This window comes from Nomascus leucogenys, chromosome 5, assembly GCF_006542625.1.
Source record: "Nomascus leucogenys isolate Asia chromosome 5, Asia_NLE_v1, whole genome shotgun sequence".
Classification (NCBI taxonomy): domain Eukaryota; kingdom Metazoa; phylum Chordata; class Mammalia; order Primates; family Hylobatidae; genus Nomascus; species Nomascus leucogenys.
In genome coordinates, this window is record NC_044385.1 from 124,318,359 (window position 1) to 124,340,136 (window position 21,778).

The 21,778-nt window shown below is 45.0% G+C and overlaps 1 protein-coding gene across 3 annotated transcripts in view; it reads left to right on the forward strand.

Annotated features, from left to right (window-relative positions):
• Positions 1–21,778, forward strand: part of FARP1 (FERM, ARH/RhoGEF and pleckstrin domain protein 1) — a 312,172-nt gene that overhangs the window by 245,381 nt on the left and 45,013 nt on the right. For all 3 annotated transcript variants that reach the window (XM_030813589.1, XM_030813590.1, XM_030813588.1), the window contains exons 7-13: positions 2,333–2,447; positions 3,291–3,438; positions 5,907–6,002; positions 7,496–7,659; positions 8,356–8,424; positions 11,167–11,242; positions 12,764–13,013. In XM_030813589.1, the coding sequence (XP_030669449.1) occupies positions 2,333–2,447; positions 3,291–3,438; positions 5,907–6,002; positions 7,496–7,659; positions 8,356–8,424; positions 11,167–11,242; positions 12,764–13,013 (918 nt within the window). The remainder of the gene's footprint in view (positions 1–2,332; positions 2,448–3,290; positions 3,439–5,906; positions 6,003–7,495; positions 7,660–8,355; positions 8,425–11,166; positions 11,243–12,763; positions 13,014–21,778) is intronic.

Genomic DNA, 21,778 nt, shown 5'->3' on the forward strand with positions numbered 1-21,778 from the left:
ATTAAGTGTCTGCACCCTGATGCCAAAGGAAAAACTAGACCATTCAGCTCTCTTTATATGGAATGATGGGAAAGAGTGTGTTCTAAGATTCATAGGAATTAAGAAGCCCAAACATAAAGCTCACAAGACATTTGGGATTTAAGGAATTCCTCCATAGACAGTCCAGGCTCATTGTTCTCAGATTCTGTTTTTGCAAATTCACTTATTTACTTGTAACCCCCAAATCAACACCCACGTGCTTTCACGGTCATTTGTGGACATGCCCAGGATGGCGAAAATTTGGAGTCATCTGATGTGCATTCCCAGTGGAGGTCAAACAAGGCAAATCTCTGCCTTCTGGTTTTTTGTCTCGTACTCTTAATAAGTATCCTTTTCATGGTCTATTTAGTGCCACGCTTTTCGCATTTTTGTGCATATTGTTGGTGATTTCACTGTTGAAAGCAGTCCCCAGGCATTGTGCTGAAGCACTGTCTGTCTTGTGTCCTCGCGTGCAGCGCCATCTGCCTGATAGAGCAAATGTGTGTTAGGTAAGCGTCGTTCAGGCATGAGTTCAGGGGCTGTTGGCCAAGAGCTCAATGTGAAGAAATCGGCAAAGTATATTTAAGATGGTTTTCAACAGAAACACACATAAGACACGGCCAGTTAACTAAAATGTTATTTCAAGACTACTGTAGGAACCTCACCCCGTATTTCCCCTAGGAGAAATGATTCAGGAATGGCTAATTCAGTGTTTATGGTAACCTTATAGATCATAACTGCCTCGAATAATGAGCATCAACTGCATTTCCTTGAGAACCAGATAGAAGGAATTGCAGAGAAGCCAGGCCCTCTATTGTCAAGGCAACATATGATGATGGCATATGACCAGGCATGCCCCCATTTCTGTGCCATTTTCTGTGATGGAGGGTGGCAATTTTACTCTGTTTAGGAAGGGAGAAATCAGTCCAGAAAAGGCAGTTAGGAAATAGTGTTGTTGGTCTTTCGGATGATGAGGAAGCAAGTGAGGGAGGAGTTCTTCCAGTGCCCCAGCTGCTGCCAGGTGAGTTGGCATGGCTTTATGCAGAACAGATATCCTCAGTGGGTGTGATTGATGGCCACACCCAGGCCATGTCCTGCTTGATTACTGGAGTGCATTGCCCTAAGTGTGGCAAGCTGCTTCATGTGACAAAATGAAAGGTGAGTTTCATAGCAACAGTTCCCTTGGTTTTTATCAAAACAGCTGGGCTCTGGTCATTAGGCTATTTTTTTATTAAGCTTGTTATACAGTATATGTGATACAAAGCAAAAGGTGTGCTGTCTCAGAGGTGTAACAATTGGTGTACACTGACCTTGAGCTAGTGTTGTTAAGGCGCAAGTCTGATTTTAAAGCTCTAGCCTTTAACTTTCCACATTCCAGCAGTATTGAGGACTATCTTGAGGTTATGTGAGAATCATATTTCTCATAGATAAAAACTTCTAAGACTTTGCAATCTGATCTGTTATTTCTGACAAGACGACTACGAAAAGTTTAATACACTCTTATAATTTCTTTAAGCATTAGATTATCTACCTTTGCACCCACTGACAATCCTCTTTTCTCTACATGATAAAGCATTTGGGTTTTGCACTAGTCATTTCTAATATATAAGAGTTTCACTTTGATTTTTATAAAGTCCTGAAGTTTTAGGGCTTCATACGGTTAGGAGGTCATACGGTTGTCACCCACATGTGTAGAATTTACTGCCAAGAACCTCCCCAGGCGGATGGGGAGAAAAGAAAAACTGGGAGTAGGTATGGCTGAAGACGGATGATTTTGAGGCTTTTTTCTTTTTTGGACATGGAGTCTTGCTCTGTTGCCCAAGCTAGAGTGCAGTGGCACAATCTCGGCTCACTGCAACCTCTACCTCCTGAGTTCAAGCAGTTCTCCTGCCTCAGCCTCCCTAGTCGCTGGGATTACAGGTGCCCGCCACCATGTCCAGCCAATTTTTGTATTTTTGGTAGAGAAGAGGTTTAGCCATGTTGCCCAGGCTGATCTCGAACTCCTGACCTCAAGTGATCCGCCTGCCCTGGACTCCCAAAGTGCTGAGATTACAGGCAGGCGCTACCGCACCTGGCCTTGAAGCTTCTTTCTGACTGGTAGAGATGAGGAGGAGAGAAAACTGTCTTCTCACATCACCACAATTGATAAATGTATCCTCGCATCCTGTCTCTGAGATCTGGCCCTTCTGATGTTCCCCACCAGCTGGGCTCCCCTTATGTTGTCTGCTAGCTTCTGTTTGGCTCGCTGGGGAATATTGACAAACTGGGAAGTGTCATTCTTACGTGACCTGTTTTTCTTTCTGTTTCTTTTTAGCTGAGATTGGGGATTTTGATGAAGCCTTGGACAGAGAGCACTTAGCAAAAAATAAATACATACCTCAGCAAGACGCACTAGAGGACAAAATCGTGGAATTTCACCATAACCACATGTAAGTCTCATTCCTGGCTTCATCTTCCCTCTGAGCCGGTTCTCTCTGCCTCCAACCTACATGGGTGTACATCCCCTCCACCCCCCACGCAAACTATTGTGGAGAAAAACACAAAGCGTGAGGGAAGAAGATCACAGAGGCTCATTGGGATGTGGTGATTCATCCTGGGCTCTCAGAAGCACAGGTCACCCACTGAAGCCTGGAGTTTAAGGATGACCGTGCTTTGGAACAAAAGAGAAAGTAAGAGCAAAGGACCATCCAGTTATCACGCTAATGAGAAATTGGGAAAGGGTTGTGGTCACCTAGGGACAAGGTCAGAGTATCGTGAAAATCCAGAACCTTCATAGTGTCTCCATTTTTGTTTTTGTTTGGATTAATAAAATATTTTCAGAGGACTCATGGTACTTTTGGTTGTTGTTTTAAGGAAGCATTGGAGCCTGACGGCCGTGTGAAAAAGTGTTCTCTTGAACTTTGCTTGCAGGTTTAGGTGATTGAAAGCAACTAAAATCTTGTTTCAACACAGTGGTGTTTTGCTTTTATATGACCTTAAAGGAAACTCTTTGAGATTCCAAAAAGAAAACAAACAAACAAACAAACAAACAAAAAAACTGGCTGAGTTTGGAGACTTTTGGGGTTTTATGTTCCATGAGCAATGGAGCTTTTGTCCTAGCTGCTAGACTTTGGGTGACAGTGAATGGGAGGCTGGGTGTCATCTGATCGGGTAGCCCCAGTGTTTGTGATGAAATGCCTTTTTATTTCCCAAGAGAAGCTTCTTAATCTCAAATTAATAGACACAGGGAATTCAAATCTCCTGGCCTTTCTCTTTAATTTTTGTTTTGTCAGTGGACAAACACCAGCAGAATCAGATTTCCAGCTCCTAGAGATTGCCCGTCGGCTAGAGATGTATGGAATCCGGTTGCACCCGGCCAAGGACAGGGAAGGCACGAAGATCAATCTGGCCGTTGCCAACACGGGAATTCTAGTGTTTCAGGTGAGAGCCTTGAGAACACGGCCCGGTTTCCTCAGTGATAGAGAAGAACTGGCCCTTCAACTCTGATTCATATTCAGTGGGCCAAGACCTCTGATCGTTATTTTTCGGCAAACAAAGGAAAATTAACCTCATCTCAGGCTTTCTGTTTCCCAGGCCCTCAGCTCCCAGATTTGATTTCACTTACCTTTGTCCTGTTTGGGGAATCCATATTACAGATTTGTTTGGTTTTATTGACTTTGTAGCATCACAGAAACATGTAGCTCTCCATGGACCTACACTTAGAACACAGTGTAATGAAATCAAGATTTTAGGTCCCCGAATAAACATCTTTTTCACACAGATGATACTTTGCTGTAACGTGATCCTTTTTTTTTTTTTTTTTTCCAAACCCAGTTTGGCTTGAGCCAGTTTATTTGGTCGGGACTTCAGATATACTTAAAGAGTGTTAGGCATGCTTTTAAGATACAGCAGTCTTATAAATTCATAAAAGCCACGTTCTTGCAATTTTGTAGCAAAACACATACTGCACTTGAATTCTTACTTGTATTCTACTTAAGGACATAGTGATTCTCTGCACTGTAAATGTGTGCTCTATTGATCATTCTGCTATTGGACTGTTTCATTGATCAATGCTTCTCTCCTAATAGCCTTATTGAAGTATTGTTGACATACAATAAAGTGCGCACACTTGAAGTGCGTAGTTTGATAGGTTTTTATTATATATATATGTATATCCTGTAAAATTCCCAACAGAACCAACAGAACGAACATATTCACCACCCCCAAAAGGCTGTTCAGTACATTCCTTTTCAACACAAGCAGGTAACTTGTGCTTTTAGTTTCAAAGGGATATAGAGAAAGCACCTGCCTTTCTCATGAAATGGGATCAGATTTCACCCAGTTACGAAGTTGTAAATATGTTCAGGACCTAAAACCCTTCACTGGGCTCTTGCAGGTTTGCTTATATTTCCCCCTCATCTTTTACCAAAAGAGTTCCAGTGATTCTCTGTTCATGCGCCAGAAGTTTATGACAGCATAATTATTACAGAATCACATCCCAAGAAGAGTTAAGTTGGCTTCCTACCAGGTAGTAGGGAGTGACATTGTGAGAGCAGTGTGGTATTCAAGGCGGATTTTTTCTTGACAGTTTTTGACCTGCATGCATAGCCTCTGAGTATCAGATAAGAGAAACAATAGGCCAGGCGCGGTGGCTCACACCTGTAATCCCAACACTTTGGGAGGCTGAGACGGGTGGATCAGCTGAGGTCAGGAGTTCGAGATTAGCCTGGCCAACATGGTGAAACCTCATCTCTACTAAAAATACAAAAATTAGCTGGGCATGATGGCATGTACCTGTAATCCCAGCTACTTGGGAGGCTGAGGCAGGAGAATCGCTTGAATTTGGGAAGCGGAGGTTGCAGTGAGCCAAGATCGCACCACTGCACTCCAGCCTGGGTGACAGAGCAAGACTGTCTCAAAAAAGAAAAACAATAAAGCCAAGTGGAGTTTTCAGTACTATCATTAAATTTCAAATCACAACTGTGAACCATTTCTAAAAAGTATTAAGAAGGAAAAGAAGTGTCTCACAATTCTTGTGTCTCGGAACCCACCTTCTTGCCAGTGCCCTATTGCTTCATTCTTGCCACGTTGAATGAACAGGCCTGGTGTTCCAATGGGCTCCAGAGGAGTTCTAATTTCAGCTGAGACTGGGCAGACGGGAGTTGGTATCTGGCAGCTCCCCGTTGTTTCTCCACCTTGGATGGAGACAGTGACTACCTGGCTGCCAAAGACGATGAGGACATGTGAACCCGGCCCAGAGACTGTGCCGGCCTTGAAGACACACAGCAGGCCTGGCCTCCCATCCTCAGTTCTGCTGGTGCTATTGGAAGCTTGATGGGCCCAGGAGCCAGACCAGCGTGGATGAAGCAGGGAGTTGATTGCAAACCTGCTGAATGTTAACCATAGCTGCCAGGAAGGCGTGTGCTTGGAAGTCTCTTTCTGCCACATTAAATGTGTCATTTGCAGCAAATTAAAATATATCCATGTTGCAGTTTCCATGTCTATAAAATGAAAATAGTAAATCCATCTTGCTGGGTTTTATCATATAAGGGTTGTTAAGATACAGTATATAAAGCCCTCAGGATAGTACCTGGCACATCAGAAGTCCCGGCAGCTAATGATTGTGGTGGTTGTCACGGTTTTTATTTCTGTTTATCTTTCTTTTCATCATTATCTTGGCTAGTTTCTTCTCTCCCTAGAGGCAGACTTAGTTTGAATGCCAAAACCCTATAATTAGTGAGAAATAATGATCCAGGAACAGGTATCATCCTGTGAGTTCTCTGCAAAACTCATCTCTACTTAGCAGTCGCCTGCCAGCCCTCTTCCTTTAGCTCCCATAAGCAAAACGGACCAACTCCCAAGTTGCTTGTTAGCATTTCCTGGCTCACTGCTACTGTCTTTCTTTTTAGGGTTTCACTAAGATTAATGCCTTCAACTGGGCAAAGGTGCGGAAGCTGAGCTTCAAGAGGAAGCGCTTTCTCATCAAGCTCCGGCCAGATGCCAATGTAAGTGGTCCCAGCAGGAGAGGGGACCCGTTGAGCCATGGGATGGCGTGTGTCCTGCAAGGGGTGGAGGTCTGCGCTTGGCCGGGCTTCCGCTGAACCTGTGGCCAGTGCTACCCAGGTGCTTTTATCCACAAGAACGCCGAGCGTCTCTAGGACAGGTGTATCCAAATGGTCGGTAACTCTACGGCTGTCATCGTTGGTAAAGAGAGAGCGTAAAGGAGGTACACGAACGTGTACCTGGGGAGAGGGTCATTTCCCTGCATAAATTCAGGCAGCCCCTCCTGACAAACAACCAGAGCTGTGCTATTGCTGCGCATCCAGCCCCAGGCTACACCTGGAGACCCCATTCAGTATCCTGCCCTACCCCAGGCATAGACTGAATTCCCCGATCCCTGCTGGAGGCCCTGAGCCCCCAGTGGAACTCATTTTCATGGGCTAATTAGGTTCCCTTCCCCACTTACTTCCCACAACACGCCTAACACTGTGGCCCACGCCAGGACTGGGATGGGAAGGGAGGAGAAGCCTCTTCTTTGTCTGCCGGAAATGGCGACGGAGGAGGTGAGTGATGTGTCCTGGGCGTCTGTCCCCAACCAGCACCTAGAGTTCTTTTTCCCATGGCAAAGAAGAGGGTAAATGGCAATTAGACTTATAGTTTAGCTACAGTCTGGGTTCAGTAGGCTTTCATGGCCCGACCTGGGAAGCATATACCCATTTTAAATGGTTTTCCATGGAAAAATTCACTGGAGTTTCAAAAAGCTGCCTTATAAATAAAGAACTGCAGCACAGCTTGTTTGTAAGTTGGGTCCACTCAAAACTGTGAGATCCCCAAAAATAGTTGGAACTGCTGGGAATGCTAAGGACGGTAGTAACTTCTGTTTATATGATATGGCCACTTCAATTGGGAGCAGACAATTTCCATATCCCCTTTCCAGAATCAAAGGGCATGATTTTTTTCAGCCGAGAGTGACACTTTTGTGCTCCAGAAAAAAAAATTTCATTTCCTGTGTAGTTCCTGGGGTGGCCTGGAGCCCGGAGCTGTGGGCGACTTTACAGAGAAACGACGTAAGAGCCGACATTGACACGAAGTGCGAGGAAGAGGATGAACGTTGCGTTTCAGTGATTTTTAAGGAGGCAGGAAGGGACTTTCAGTATTTGGGTTTTCTTTTTCAAGGAAATGTAAGCCAAACAAACATAATTCGTATATGAAATCGGTCAAAAAATGGTGTCACTTCCATTGAAGCCACGTGGCTGTTTCTGTTACTTGTCTAAGAGATTCTGTGGGGAAGAAAATGATGGACTAGGGACCACATCTCGTCCTTAAGAATAACCAGAGTTTAGTAAGTCTTTGCATTGATGGTCATGCTATAATAAAATACACAGCAAAGCTTTCTTTGCTGTGTATAGGGCAAAGCTTTCTTCTGCCCCTTTTCTCCTATTTCAGTGGAGTATCTGTGGGTAATGGAAAAAACCAATGTTGTATTTTCCCTTTTTAGAGTGCGTACCAGGATACCTTGGAATTCCTGATGGCCAGTCGGGATTTCTGCAAGTCCTTCTGGAAAATCTGTGTTGAACATCATGCCTTCTTTAGACTTTTTGAAGAGCCCAAACCAAAGCCCAAGCCCGTCCTCTTTAGCCGGGGGTCATCATTTCGGTTCAGGTGAGGTCGCCACTTTGTGCCTCCATTTGCTGGATGCACGTTTTTCCTCCCGCCTCTCGCAGCCGCTGTGACACACAGCAGGTCGGGGAGGTGAACGCTCACTGGCCTCCAGGAGCTATGGCCACGCGGGGGCGCCTGTATGGTAATCCCAGCGGGCTCTGTTTGAACAGCAGAGAGGCACCAGGCAGAGCCACCCAGTCATGGTAAACGCCTAGCGGGAGTCTCTAACTCAGAAAGGATTTCCTCTCTCTGTAGAAGTACAGATGTCTTATTAACATTTGGTGTTGCTTCATAGAATATGTGAACTTGCATGTTATTGGTTAACTTTTCCATTCATTTTTAACAAATCATTGTCTGCCATGTGTCAAATACTGTTCCAGGCACTGAGCCCAGTGATTCCCTGCCTTCATGAAAGGTACAGGCTCTTGGGATGGTTGCTTAGTAACCAAACACACTTATCAAGTGGGCTTAGTTAATTGAACGTTTTTTCTGTATATTCAAGGAAAATATCAAGAGACTGAGTGGACCCAAAAATACAGAGTCTGTTAGGATTGCTTTTAGTCCTGGCTAGCCGAGCAACCCTGCATCTCTCCCAGTTAGGGAAGGAGGGGAAGTGAAGCCCTGAAGCATCATTTGTGTGTTTAAATGAGGACTCTTTGGTATTTCTCCCCTTCCCTGTTGTGGTCTCTGTTTCAGTGGTCGGACTCAGAAGCAGGTTCTCGACTATGTTAAAGAAGGAGGACATAAGAAGGTGCAGTTTGAAAGGTAAGAGAAGCTTCAATGCTGCTTCCAGTCTGAGAAGGCTCAGACTTGCCAGGTAACAGTTTGTTGCTGCTAAATATTTCTTTACCCATACTTCAGACTTGATGTCCCTTGAGTTGTAAATGACAGTCTCAGTCACCCTCAGCAAGTCCAGTGTTAGAGAGGAAGGTTTTAAAGCCCAAGGGCACGCCCTCAAGAGTGAGATGAGAACAGACAGAGAGGACCAGGGGAGGCGGGAGAGGACATACCGGGGAAGGAGAGAAGGGCTCAGGACATCACAGTGGGGGATGAAGCATCATAAAAACTAGCTCACTGGTGAGTCCTTCAATATTTTGGGATTTGTATTGAAAGTATGTCTATGAACATTTTAATTAAATCAAGTAAATCTAGATGAGCAGAAGCAGGATTTTTTTTTTTTTTCTCGAAACAGGGTCTCGCTCTGTCGCCCAGGCGAGAGTGCAGTGGTGTGATCACAGCCCACTGCAGCCTCAGCCTCTGGGACTCGATCAATCCTCCCACCTCAGCCTCCTGAGTAGCTGGGACCACAGGTGCCCACCACCACTCCCAGCTAATTTTTTGTAGAGATGGGGTCTGCCTGTGTTGCCAGGGCTGGTCTCAAACTCCTGGGCTCAAGCCATCTTCCCGCCTTGGCCTCCCAAAGTGCTGGGATTACAGGCAAGAGCCACCGTGGCCAGCCAGAAACAGGATTTTTTATTATTGTTGTTGTTGTTATCAAACACTTATAGCCCTTAGTGTGTGCCAGGCTGTTGCAAGCACTGGGCCTGTGTGAACTCATTGAGTCTTCACCTCAGCTCTGCGAGGTCAGTGGTCTTTTATTCCCTTTACAAAGATGGAGACACTGAGTCCCCGTTAGGTTAAATAAGTAGTCCAGGTCTCATAGCTGCTAAGCAGCTTCCGGCCAGCCAGCTCCCGAGCCCAGTGCTCCAAGGAGGAGCAGCAGAACCCAAGGAGGGTAAAGGAGCGAAGGATGGGGCCTCGAGAACTAGTTAGTGCATGTAGAGTTTTTAAAAAACTTTTTTCATTTTCATACATTTAAAAATTACAATAAAGTACAGGGAAGTCAGCAAACACCCAGATTCCTACTACTTAGAATTAACAGCCATTAACAGTTGGACACATTTGTTTCTGGGGTTGTTTTTTCTTCTTTTATTTGCAGCTCTCGTTACAGACATGGTAAAACCCCCTTGAACCACCAGCTCTGGTGATTTCCCTTCTCCCCTCCCCAGAGGCAGCTGCCAAATTTAGGCTCCTTTCTGTATGCATGTTACTACATCCCCAAAGAGTGTGCAGAATTGCTCTGGAGGCCGGGCACAATGGCACATGCCTGTAATCCCAGCACCGTGGGATGCCGAAGTGGGTGGATCATTTGAGCTCAGGAGTTTGAGACCAGCCTGGGTAACATGACGAAACCTCATCTCTACCAAAAAAAAAAAAAATTAGCTGGATGAGGTGGCATATGCCTGTAGTCCCAGCTACTTGGGAGGCTGAGGCAGGATTGCTTGAGCCTGGGAGGTCAAGGCTGCAGCGAGCCAAGATTGTGCCACTGCCCTCCAGTTCTGGGCCACAGAGCAAGATCCTGTCCCCCCCTCCCCCCAAAAAAAAGGAACTGCTCTGAGTGTGTTCTTTTCATTCATGAGTACTCGTATATAATTCTGCATCTTGCTTTTTTAATACTACCTTTTTTTTGAGATCTGTTTTAAGGGCCATACAGTAGTATGAAGATACTACACTGTATTTCTCTGATTCCCTGTTGAGAACCATCCAGATTATTTCAGTGTTTTGTTTTGATTTTGCTGAAATAAACCAGCTTCTGTGGCCATCCCTGCATCTTCCTTCTACCACAAATCTGTGGTGCTTTCTCATGCCCTGTCTCTAGAAATGTCATGTTCAGGAGGTTTTTTTTTTTGGAGATGAATCCCATACTTTTCCTGGACAGTCAGTGGTTAGTATTTGAAGACCATGTAAGAAATAGCCCAGTTCTCTCTCTGATTCAGAATGTGGATCTCTAGAGCTTTTCTGTGCTAACCTGGAGTATTTTGAAGAAGAGCTGGATGTGCCTGGGAATCGAATCTATATTTACACAGTCTCACGAATTTCAGGACCTGAGCATTTCAGTGCCTGTTTGATAAGGAAAAGGGGAATAGGTAGACTGAGAGGGAAGAGATGAAAGAGACGTGTCAAGATGCTGTTAAAGTCAGTTCCTTCTACTGTTGAGGGCAGGCCTTTTCCTCTGAACTTACCTGGAAAGAGTGAGTTCACTCTTGATAGGGTGAGCGGATGAGTGGTAATTTCCTCTGTTACAGAACTGATCGAGAAGATAATTACCTAAAGTACATGAATTGATTTCGTATTGTCAGACCATAGCTTGCCATTCAGAGCATGCGAAGGCGCAGCCACGTCCTCCCTCCTCTGTGACTTTCCCCTTAAGTAGAAAGGTCCTCCTCAGTTGCTAAATGTTTCTTCACCAGCTGCACCATGGGAACTACAACAAGGGCTTCTGAGAATTTCTCCAAGATTTAAGTAACCCTTGGACCATGCAAGTGCTATCAAAGGATGACTGCGTATCTGTTTCCAAGTAGCATTTGTAAAGGCGGCTCTGGGTACCATCATTATTGAGGAAGGCACTAATGCGTCCAACAAAACAACCTTTGTTTCATTTAAAATCAAGAAAAAAAGAAACAAAAACCTCACCTAACTTTAATGATCTTGTGTGATTCTTCCCAGGAAGCACAGCAAGATTCATTCTATCCGGAGCCTTGCTTCACAGCCTACAGAACTGAATTCGGAAGTGCCAGAGCAGGTCAGTGATGGCGCTGTCCTGTGATAACTGCTTTTCCCCACACTTCCTCCACGGAGCCCTGGGCTTCAGAGTGGGCTTTCTGGTTTTCCGTCCTTTCCTTTGGGGTTTTCAGCAGATGAGAATCTGATTATGGGCCTTGGCTTTGACCAGATATAGGCTTTGTGCCATGTGCCCGCAGCCTGGGCTCAGAGGCCCTGGAGTGTGTTGTGTTTCCAGCTGCCTTCTCATCTCCCATGTGGTGCTCTAAGCCACGGAGAACTCAGCTCAGTGGCGGAACTATCACTGCAGTGGGCAGAGCTGAGACCGACTCTCCAGCTAAATGGGTCCACTTGGGAAGAGATGGGGACCCGCTTTGTAACCAATGGGTGTAGCTCCGGCCTGGTGCCAAGGCCAGAAGCCTTTGCTGGCACAGAACTGGTCAGCGAGTTCCCAGAGCTTGTATTACAGGGCAGTGACCACAATTGGCAATAAGAGACATTATCACTGTTGCTCTGAGGATGGCAAAAGTTCATTTTCCGTGGAGTTGGTCTCTGGGTAAGTTCTCAGGGCTTTCTCTAAAAGAGAAAAAGAAACTTGGGGAAGAATATAAAGGAGATTTCATCGTGTGAATCCAAAAAAACCCCTTTCCCCATCCAGGCTGCCCTGAGAAGTATAAGCAAACATGTCCTTTGTCGTTTTTCTGATGACTGTGTCAACTTGTCTTCAGGTGTCCCTGATGTGCCTGCCCACCCTTCCCTGGAGACCCCCTGTGGGCTGGAAGGGCCGTCTTGTTCTGTAGAAGCTTTACAAGCCCAACATGAACAGGGCGTGGTGGCTGGCACCTGTAATCCCAGCACTTTGGGAGGCCAAGGTGGGAGGATCACTTAACCCCAGAAGTTCAAAACCAGCCTGGGCAACATAGAGAGTCCCCAGTCTCTATTAAAAAATTTAAAAATTATCCGGGTGTGGTGGCATATGCCTGTGACCACTGCAAAACCACTTGGGAGGCTGAGGTAGGAGGATCGCTTGACCCCAGGAGTTCAAGACCAGCCTGGACAACACAGGGAGACCCCGTCTCTACAAAAAAATCATTAAAAATTAGCCGGACATGGTGGCGCAGGACTGTGGTCCCAGCTACTTGGGGGGATTGCTTGAGCCCAAGAGGTTGAGGCCGCTGTGAGCTGTGGTTGCACCACTGCACTCCAGCCTAGGTGACAGAGTAAGATCCTGTCTCCCCCTCCGAGAAAGAAAAGCAAGGCAAACCCCGGCATGAGTCGGTGGGTCCTGGAAAGCAGAGCCCGGGCCTGGCTTGTGTTGCCGGGAACAGTGCTGTCAGCCGCCACGCCCTGAAGGAACCTTCTGGATCACGCCCAGATGTGCCTCCGTGATTGCTGCTAGGTCAGAGCGCTCTGGGGCAGTTCTCCCGCCGCAGAGGCCCCGGGTGTTCTTCCCGGAGCCCCTGGCTCTCCTTTTCTGTTTTCAGCCTTGGAATAACAGTCTCCCTCTTCTCCATCTCCGCACCTTTTTCCCCACCCCACCCAGTCTCAGCAGAGTGCCAGCCTTACCTTTGGAGAAGGTGCCGAATCTCCAGGGGGCCAGAGCTGCCAGCAAGGAAAAGAACCGAAGTTTTCCCCCGGGGAGCCGGGGTCTCACCCGAGCCCTGCGCCGAGGAGAAGCCCCGCGGGTAACAAGCAGGCGGACGGAGCCGCCTCGGCGCCCACGGAGGAAGAGGAGGAGGTCGTTAAGGATAGGACCCAGCAGAGTAAACCTCAGCCCCCGCAGCCAAGCACAGGTCCAGCATCCCGGGCTGCCAGAGGCAGCAGTACTTCCATTCCTTTCATTGACTGCAGTGACGTAGATAGCGAATACGACCTTCTTAGAGAACAAGCGTCCCGATCCCGGTCCCGGTCCCAAACAAATGACAATTATGAGGGTGATCTGACCAGCGGTGTCTATCTGCTGTCCAGGGAGGAGGGGCGAAGAGAGGCTGGGCGTAGGGCTTCCCCGCACTCTGCAAAGTCCTCCCGGCCTCCTTCCAGAGAATTCCTTGATGACGATTCAGCAGACATAACCTTTGATATGAGCGGGAGCCCTCGACTCCCAAGGCATAGCTCTCTCATAGATGAAATGTTCAAGGGCTCGGCTGGTCACAGCCCCCTGGCCACCCCATTGTCTCCCAGCAGCAGCAGTTCAAGTCCAAATATGAGTTGGGACAGGACTGGGTCTCAAGGCTATGTTTCTGAAAATGGACATGACCATAGAGAGGGGAGTATGGGAGAAGACACTCTCCCGGGCCAGGGTCCTCCTTATGAACACTGTTCCCCCACTTCGCCAAGGCCATACTTGCGGAATCTTCCTGGTAGATATAATAAGTCAGAGACAGATCCACTCATCCTTAGCCAGGTGACATTTACCCCGGAGGCCATGGATGGGCTTGGTGGCCGTGGGAAGGGGGGGCAAGTCAGCGCAGCTCCTCCCGAGGGTAGAAGGCTGGCTAATGGCACACCCCCCATGGGTGCAGCCTCCAAGGTCCCTGCCGTGCAGTCGGTGTGTGCCAGTGGCATGGCGGGGCAGCTGGCACCCCTGCAGGTGACCGAGGGCTCCACCAGCAGTGGGACTGAGTCCAGTGAGTCAGACTCTGAGATGCTGATCTCTGGAAGCCAGCCCCTCATGTTTGGTAACCCCGCAGTGCTGCGTTCCCCGTCCCTGCTGAGAAGCCGGGGGTTCTTGGGTGGCCTGCGTTTGAGTGAGGCACAGGAGGAGGATGAGTGAGGAGGCCAGGAGGCAAGTCTTCAGCCCGAGCAACCTTGGGTCACGAGACCAGGGTTTCCCTAAAGATGATCTGTTCTAGTGACTTATTCATTTGTAGTGTACATTTGTTAGAGGAGGTTTTGGACAGGCACATGTTTGAAAGGGTCTGCCTGACTTCTAAAATCTTTAAGAAAAACAAAACTTCACATAAGTGGCTTGCTTTCCAGAAAAGGTGGGCAAGATAAACAGCAAGTCCTAATGACAAGTTCCCAGGAGCTTGTTTATTTTGCTGGTTGAAGGCTAGGAAGAAACACTTTATTATGAATCTGATCATGTGTGTAGTGTGTTTATATGGCAATTTTCTGTGTGTGTTCAATTATGCAGATCACTCTCCTGTTGGTTGAGAGTTTGAACTGAAGCATCCTTGAGATTACAGGAAAGGGATCGGTTTCCCATTCTCCCCTTCTTTAAAAGGAGGGCTGCTTTGTCCATGCCTCATGAAGTGAGGAATTGGCACTATTCAAGGCCAAATGTAAATTGATAGCTAGTTGAGATTATGTTGGTGAAATCTTTAGTCAAGGATAATGAATATTTTAACGGGAAGAATTGGGGGTTATTTCTGCTTCCCAGGCTTCCTGTGAAATACTAGAAAAGTTGTCAAATCTTCATGAATTGTAATCTACTTGGGATTGCTGGTTTGGTTTAGGTTTGCATTGGTGGATCATATTGTTATGTTTTAAGAAGTACAATTCTGCCTCTCAGAATCTCTTGGTGAAACAGAAATACTATTGAGTGGGGATGCAGGGAAGAGCAACACCTTGAAATAGGCACTGTTGTCACCAGTAGGTCAACAAACCAAATACCTGCCTTTGAATTGTGTACAGCGCAGAGAAGGACTCTTTTCCAGCATGGTTGCTCTTGGTCGGTTTACAGACACAGTCTTAACCATTCACACTCTTGTGAACAGTGTCCTCTATTGGGAATAGTGATACTTGGATGTTTCTCTGAGCCAGAAAAAAGAAAGTGTAAGTAGAGAGAGATTGACTTCTTTTTAAATCTTGCCCACCAGTGTCACGGCCTTTCACCCAGCATTCCTGTATTTCAGATTAAAGAGCCTGGTTTTCACTTGAAGTTTCTCTGCCTTAGCTGCACGTTGCAATTTTCTGAGATATTTTAAAAATTAGTGATTCCAGGACCCTGACCCTAGGGATTTGGATCTCATTGGTCTTGAGTGTTCCTTGGGCTTCCCAGCTGTTTGAACTGGACAGCCAGGGTCACTTCTTACCCAGGCCGTCTCGAATCAAGTGGAATACAGTAAAAGTGTTAGCTACATTTTTGGCTTGCTTGCGGAGTAAGAAAAATATCACAAACGAACTGCTTTTTCTTGATGCCTGTGATTTGTACTTTTCAGCCTTAGGTACTTTTTTTTTTTTTTTTTTTTGAAAAAAAAAAAAAGGATAAATTGTAGAATAAAATGTTTAGATCCTAAGTAACTACAAAATTATTGAAAAGAGTCCTAGCAAGGATAGCTCCCTGATGTGTCACCATACCAGGGCGTCACTGGGCTCATCACGTGACCTGATCACAAGGGAAGAACCAAGCATGCTTAGGACACTGAGTAGAATTTGGCAGCAGCATAGAAAATGGAGGAGTATCGGCTCATCTCATTGACAAATGATATCTGTCCACACGAATGGCCAGAAGTCGGTTTTAAAGAGTCTGGACACTTAATCCGTTTTTATACAGACTTTTTTTGTTTTGTTTTCCTAATCATTTGATTCAGTGCCTGATTGAATCAAGCTGGATTGTTGGATCGTTTGAGAGTTGTTCATTGAAGTAGTCTATTTACGTCTTGCTTTAAATTTATATATTTAACAGAATCACAGAATTTCTAAACTGGAAGGGAGCTCAGAGGTTCATCTGGGCAAACCTTCATTTCTTGTTCTGAAAAAGTTAAGTGACTTTGCATAAGTAATACAGCTATTGCATGACAAAGCTGAAACTGTAACCTCGTCTCTAGACTTCACTTTTTTAGTCTTTGTGATATCTTGGTGCAATAGGAGTTCTTTGATTCAGTATTTTAATTTTGGAGAGTCTTATATGAATTAATTCAAATCAGATGTGGAGACTAGTGATCCAAGTAGACTTAGGCAATTACAGGCCATAATAGGTGGGAAGAACTACTTCTTTTTATATTGTGAGGGTTTTGCAGTTATAACACATTTTTGCATAATCTGTTCAGACATAGGAAAAATGTCAATTTGCCATATGAGTGTTTAGTGAAGTGTGAGTTAAACAGAACCAAGTGTGGAATCCCGTGGTTTATCTGTGAAGGTGGTTTGTTCAAATGAATTTTCTTTTTCCCTCTAATTATACAGCAGTCTGATAATGAAATACGATTGAGCACTAGGTATGAACTTACACAGCCTGTGACAGGAATCGTCAAATGTAAGCATCCCAGAGCAAAACACGCTTCAATCATTATTTTGTGTTGCTTTTTCCTACAGCAGTGATTTTTATCTAAGTATTTTAAGAGCAGTTGATCAATGGCAGTGTACTCAGTTCTGTATTGATGAGATTTTTCACTTTAAGAGTTGCTCATAGAGTTTCTCCCTCATTGGCCTTGTACCAGGCAAGCAACTCAATTTCTGCTTCTCGGCCAGTATTTACAAAAGCAGCAATCCTGGTGTAATTAATGGTGCTTATAGTTTGTTTAAAGGCTGTTTATCATACATCCTGATGTGCTGCAAATAGTCACTACTTGCCTCAAGAGGAGCTTGTCCTATGCTAATAAAGATTCCATAACATTGACCAAAGAGTCCGTTTATACATTCTTTGAGCCTGGTGGAGCACGTTTGCTGAGGTGATGTGGTCTCCCCAGTGTCACTGTGAAGAGCTCAGTCAGGAAAAGCCAGCAGCATCTACCCTGCCACCCTCCAAGCCTTCTGACTTTGGGGAGACTCCAGTCCCCCAGGTCTTTACCCAGCCTGCAGATCTCATTCTAGCTTAAGAAGGGCATGCGCGTGCATGAAGTTGAAGTAAGAGTGGAGGAAGGCCGGAGGTAGGGTTGGGTGTGATACTAGGTAGCAGATATTAGAGACCTCTGAATGCATTCAGATTTCCAAAGGGTTTCCTGAGACCTCTCAACCAACCTTTCTAGGACAATAGCTAGTGTAGGGGGTCTCCTGACTCAACAGGGGACCCAGGCCTTCAGATACCAGCCACTCACTAGCTGCTCTGTGACATGCTGTCTCAAGACCGTGAATGGAAGACAAGCCCTATATAAACACAAATCTTAAAGCCACTCTTGGCTACTCCAGGGCCTCCTTGTGCTAATATCTTTTGTTGGATATTATTTCAAAATACGTAAATTTTAGACCCTTTTGTGGTTGCCTTTGCTGCCGCTTGTTAAGGGCAAAATAAAAATGCAAGAAATTCTTTTAGCATGAAGAAATGCATTTAATGAGCTCCAGAACTCAAAATAAATGGCTTCAGCTCCTTTAACAGTCATCTGTATGCCATTGACAATATTTTATTAGATAGGCGTTTAATTAGAGGAAGTCTGCAGGCCAGATTCTTCCCTGCATGTGTGATTCATATTTGGGAATTTCTGATTTATCTCCCCCAATTGTGCCGTGTGGCCTGCACTTAAAATGTAAGTAATTCTGATTTTATTCTCAAGAACTTGAAGATTCAAGCCAAGCAATGCTGAAAAAAGCGAGGCCTGAGAAACTAAAACACAGCACGAGCCTCTCAAAATTTCCACCAAATATACAAAATCCAGTCTGCTCTGAATGTGCATCAGAAACTCAACTTTGGTTATTAGCCCTGGAATTTGGTTCCAAAAACAAAAAATTTGGTTTTGTTGTCAAGCAATTTCTAAAGGAAGAAACAACGTAAATATTAATCTGTCATTTTAAATGTTGTTGAAACTGCCGTGAGTGTGCACACAGCTCTCTGTTTCATACCTGTTATCAGTATTCACATGCTTTCACTCCACTGTTTCTACTTAAAGCATTATTCCATATTTCAGCACAGAATGACTTTGGTGAAACTCTAGCTGTTAGTGAGTAACTGGGTTACAGGCAGACCCAGCCTTAAATTAACAAATCTGGGTTCCCTTAACTGTCAGGTTTATGTGGTTTTATTTGCTTCTATCTGGATCCCTTCTCTTTGCCTGGGACCTTATTCTGATTAGCTAGAATTTTAAGAGCTCTTAGAGTTACATTCTCCAGAAAGACTTTTTTTCTCTGGACTTTCTCTTTTATGGTCTATAAACATTTCTCCTCTGATGGTCATGGGCTTAGTTCTAAGACTGGCCTTCCTCTAGTTTGATGGTATGAGTCTGTTCTGTTGCTACTAAATTTTACAAATTGAACTGCAGAAGTGTCTTTCTAGGTAATCCCTGTAACAGAGCAAGTTTCTTTGAACCCTAGTCATGTATGCCTAGTGTTCCATTATTGGAACGCTAAGCATGTGGGAGTTATTTATATCTTACTGCTCAAAGTCATCTTCAAGGTCTGATTACAAAAATTCAAAAAATTACAACCTCAGGCATAAATTTAAAGAGGTGGCCATTTAAAAATAATCCGTTACTACCATTTCCACTTAAAATAGTAGCTCTCTGATGAATTTTATATTGGCTGTTGGCTCTCTGTTAGCCAAGCCCGTAAGAGCATATGGAGAGAAAGGTACCATTGAATGAACTTCTGTGAGCAGCATAAAGACATTTACTCTAACAACATTAAAGAATTTACTGGTACTAGTTTTTTTCCTTGTTTTATTCCATCTGTTTCTGTTTAATCGAGTGAAACTTAGTAAAAATGGTGTCTGTAGTGAGCACATGTGCACACCTCTCCCAGCTGTTGGGATTTAAAATGAAGCTGTGACTTTTAGGCCAAAATTATCGTGACATTTAATATAGCAGTTTTCTTCCTATTAAAAAATAATGACAAAAAGCACACACACACACACACACACACACGCACACACACACAATCTCTATGATGATTTGGCCTGGAGTTATAGACATCAAACCTCAAAAGTGGCCTGGTGCTAGCTGTTTGGATATATCCTTGAAAAGGGCAACTTTGTCATTTCCTACAGTAACCTAGAGAGAGATTTCCAAGCATTTCACCATGAACAGAAGTGGTAAATGCTGATTTATTGTGCCATATGTGTGTTTGAGAGGAGGGGAGATAGCGTCTTGTTTTGAAAAAAGTTCTCGCTTCATAAAATAAATAGCACACCACTTCAAAAAAAAAAAAAAAAAAGACGAAACCTCAAGCAGGAGGAACTTTTTTTTTTTAACCCCTAGTGAAAGCAATTAAACATCTTGGTAGACGCTAGGGAAGAATTAGAAAATCTTCTTTTCCTGAAAGCTTTAAACATTGAATAGACTCTGATTTGTTCAGGATCATTTTGGTGTGGATTGGCCACTCGACACGGACATCACAGCATGGTAGCCTCGAAACCAAGCCTTCCAGCATCTTCTCGGCACCCGGTGTTGGAGTGTTACTTGGAGTGGAGGCAGTGCATTTGCATCTTCATGTAGTCTCCAGATCAGGTTACTCTGATTTGTCTTGGAGTGGCTTTCTGTTTGAAAGTAGGGAGGATTAGGCCGGGCGCGGTGGCTCACGCTTGTAATCCCAGCACTTTGGGAGGCCGAGGCGGGCGGATCACGAGGTCAGGAGATCGAGACCACGGTGAAACCCCATCTCTACTAAAAATACAAAAAAAAATTAGCCGGGCGTGGTGGCGGGCGCCTGTAGTCCCAGCTACTCGGAGAGGCTGAGGCAGGAGAATAGCGTGAACCCGGGAGGCGGAGCTTGCAGTGAGCCGAGATTGCGCCACTGCACTCCAGCCTGGGTGACAGAGCAAGACTCCGTCTCAAAAAAAAAAAAAAAAAAAAAAAAAAAAAAAAAAAAAAAAAAAGAAATGATAGTAGGGAGGATTAAAAATCAACTGTTGCCACGGGATATCTGATCTCCATGAGTAGTTGCGAGCCAATCTAAAAGGTTAACTCTACAGGGCCGGCACCGCCAATGCGGTCATGGAAAATCGTGCTGTGAGATACTTGAGTGTGCTGCTGGGGCCAGGTGCAGCAATTGCAGAATGTTGAGGAGTGAGTAGTTAGAAATCACCGCAACATGGAAAAGCACACAGACCAAGGATGCTAAAGAGGGAGCGAGGACCACCGGGCAGGCGTGTGTGTGTGTGTGGAGTAAAAAGCATCGGACAATGATTGACTCCACTTTTGAGTGAGATGTGGAGGCGGTAGTGGTGTGGGGATTGTGAGGGAGTGAGTCCGCTTTATTATGAATCAGGATTGATAGCTGGCCTTAAAGTGGTAAATGATGGAAGGGTCACTTAGGAGCCTGCAGTGGCATGGTGACCAGTCTGTTATTACTCACAGATGTCCTTTTCTGACTCTTGAAACCAAGCTAACAACTCCTTTTTTTTTCTGGGCCTCAAAGTTTCTTTGTAGGAAGTAAAGCATTTGTCACTTTCCCTGCAGTGATTTATAGAAAGACCGAAGATAGGTCTTCCTTAGTTAAGGACGCACACTGGCTGCTGGCTCCAGAAGCACCAAGAATGGCTGATGGATAAATCCCTTACCCTTACTCACATTTCTGCCTCCTAAGGTTGCTGTGAAAACCTAACTAACCAAACCTCACCAGCTTGGCCTATATTATTAATCAAATTCCCGTCTGTTCTCTCTGTGTGTATATTTAATACTGTAGATAATATGTTTTATTTAAAATTTCTAATACACCAAATTAATTTGAAATAGAAAAGGCTGGGGACTTCATTCTCATTTTTGTCATTTGTTTAATCAGTTTGGGAAAACATTTTCCGTTGTTCCATTGTATGCAGTGTCTTGTCAGCATGTACCTATCTAGGAGAAAAGGCTTTGTTTTCAGTGTTCTGTCTTTACCCTCAAAGCATGGTGTAGCTTCTGTTCCTGCACTGTTGGAGCACTGTCTGATGTCTTTTTTTTTTTTTTTTTTTAACACTGCTGAATACCAATTTGTACTTGGAATACCCCTTTCCTCTAGAATACAGTGATCCTATTCCCCAAACTGCAAGCTTTCATGTGGAAGCATCCTAAGTGATCATCCTGGGTGGTGCCGTATTTCACTAAAATGGGAAAACAAGAGGTGAACTTTGCTCTTCTAACAAGGCCTGCACTTTATACTTTGGGCAGTGCATGGGAGAAGGGGGGCCCTTGGAGGTGAGCAGGATCACTGTAGCTAGAGGAGAGGTCTCACTGAAACAGAGCGCATCTGTGACTGTAGCTTGCATGGAGAGCCTAGACAGCTGACCATGGATTTGCCTTTGTGTTTTGAATGGAAACATCTATTTAAATGGGGATAGAAACCTTTACCTGCGTCATATCCATAAGAGAATTTAGTTTATGGATATGTAGATACGTGTGTGTGTTGCTGGGTGGGGAAGTAGGTGGGAATGTAGAGAAGGCCTCACCTGACTTGGTCCCAGTTAGCTTCTGATGGGCAATGAGCTGTTTTTCATTTTGATGGGCACCCAACATGTAAGTTCTCACAGATGCTGTCTGGTTTCTTCTTCTCTCGATGGCGGAAGAATGCAGTACGTCAATAAAGCATGGACTCATACCATTGGGAAGAATGCTGGCTTCTCCAGTAACAATGAGCTTGGTGGTTCTTTGAGCATGGAAGGCCAAGCTCATGTCACAGTGTATGCACAGTATTAATATCTCTTGTTGATCTAAACTGAAGGGGCTTTTACTTGTCCTAACAGGTATCATGCTGTTAAAACTGTCCATTG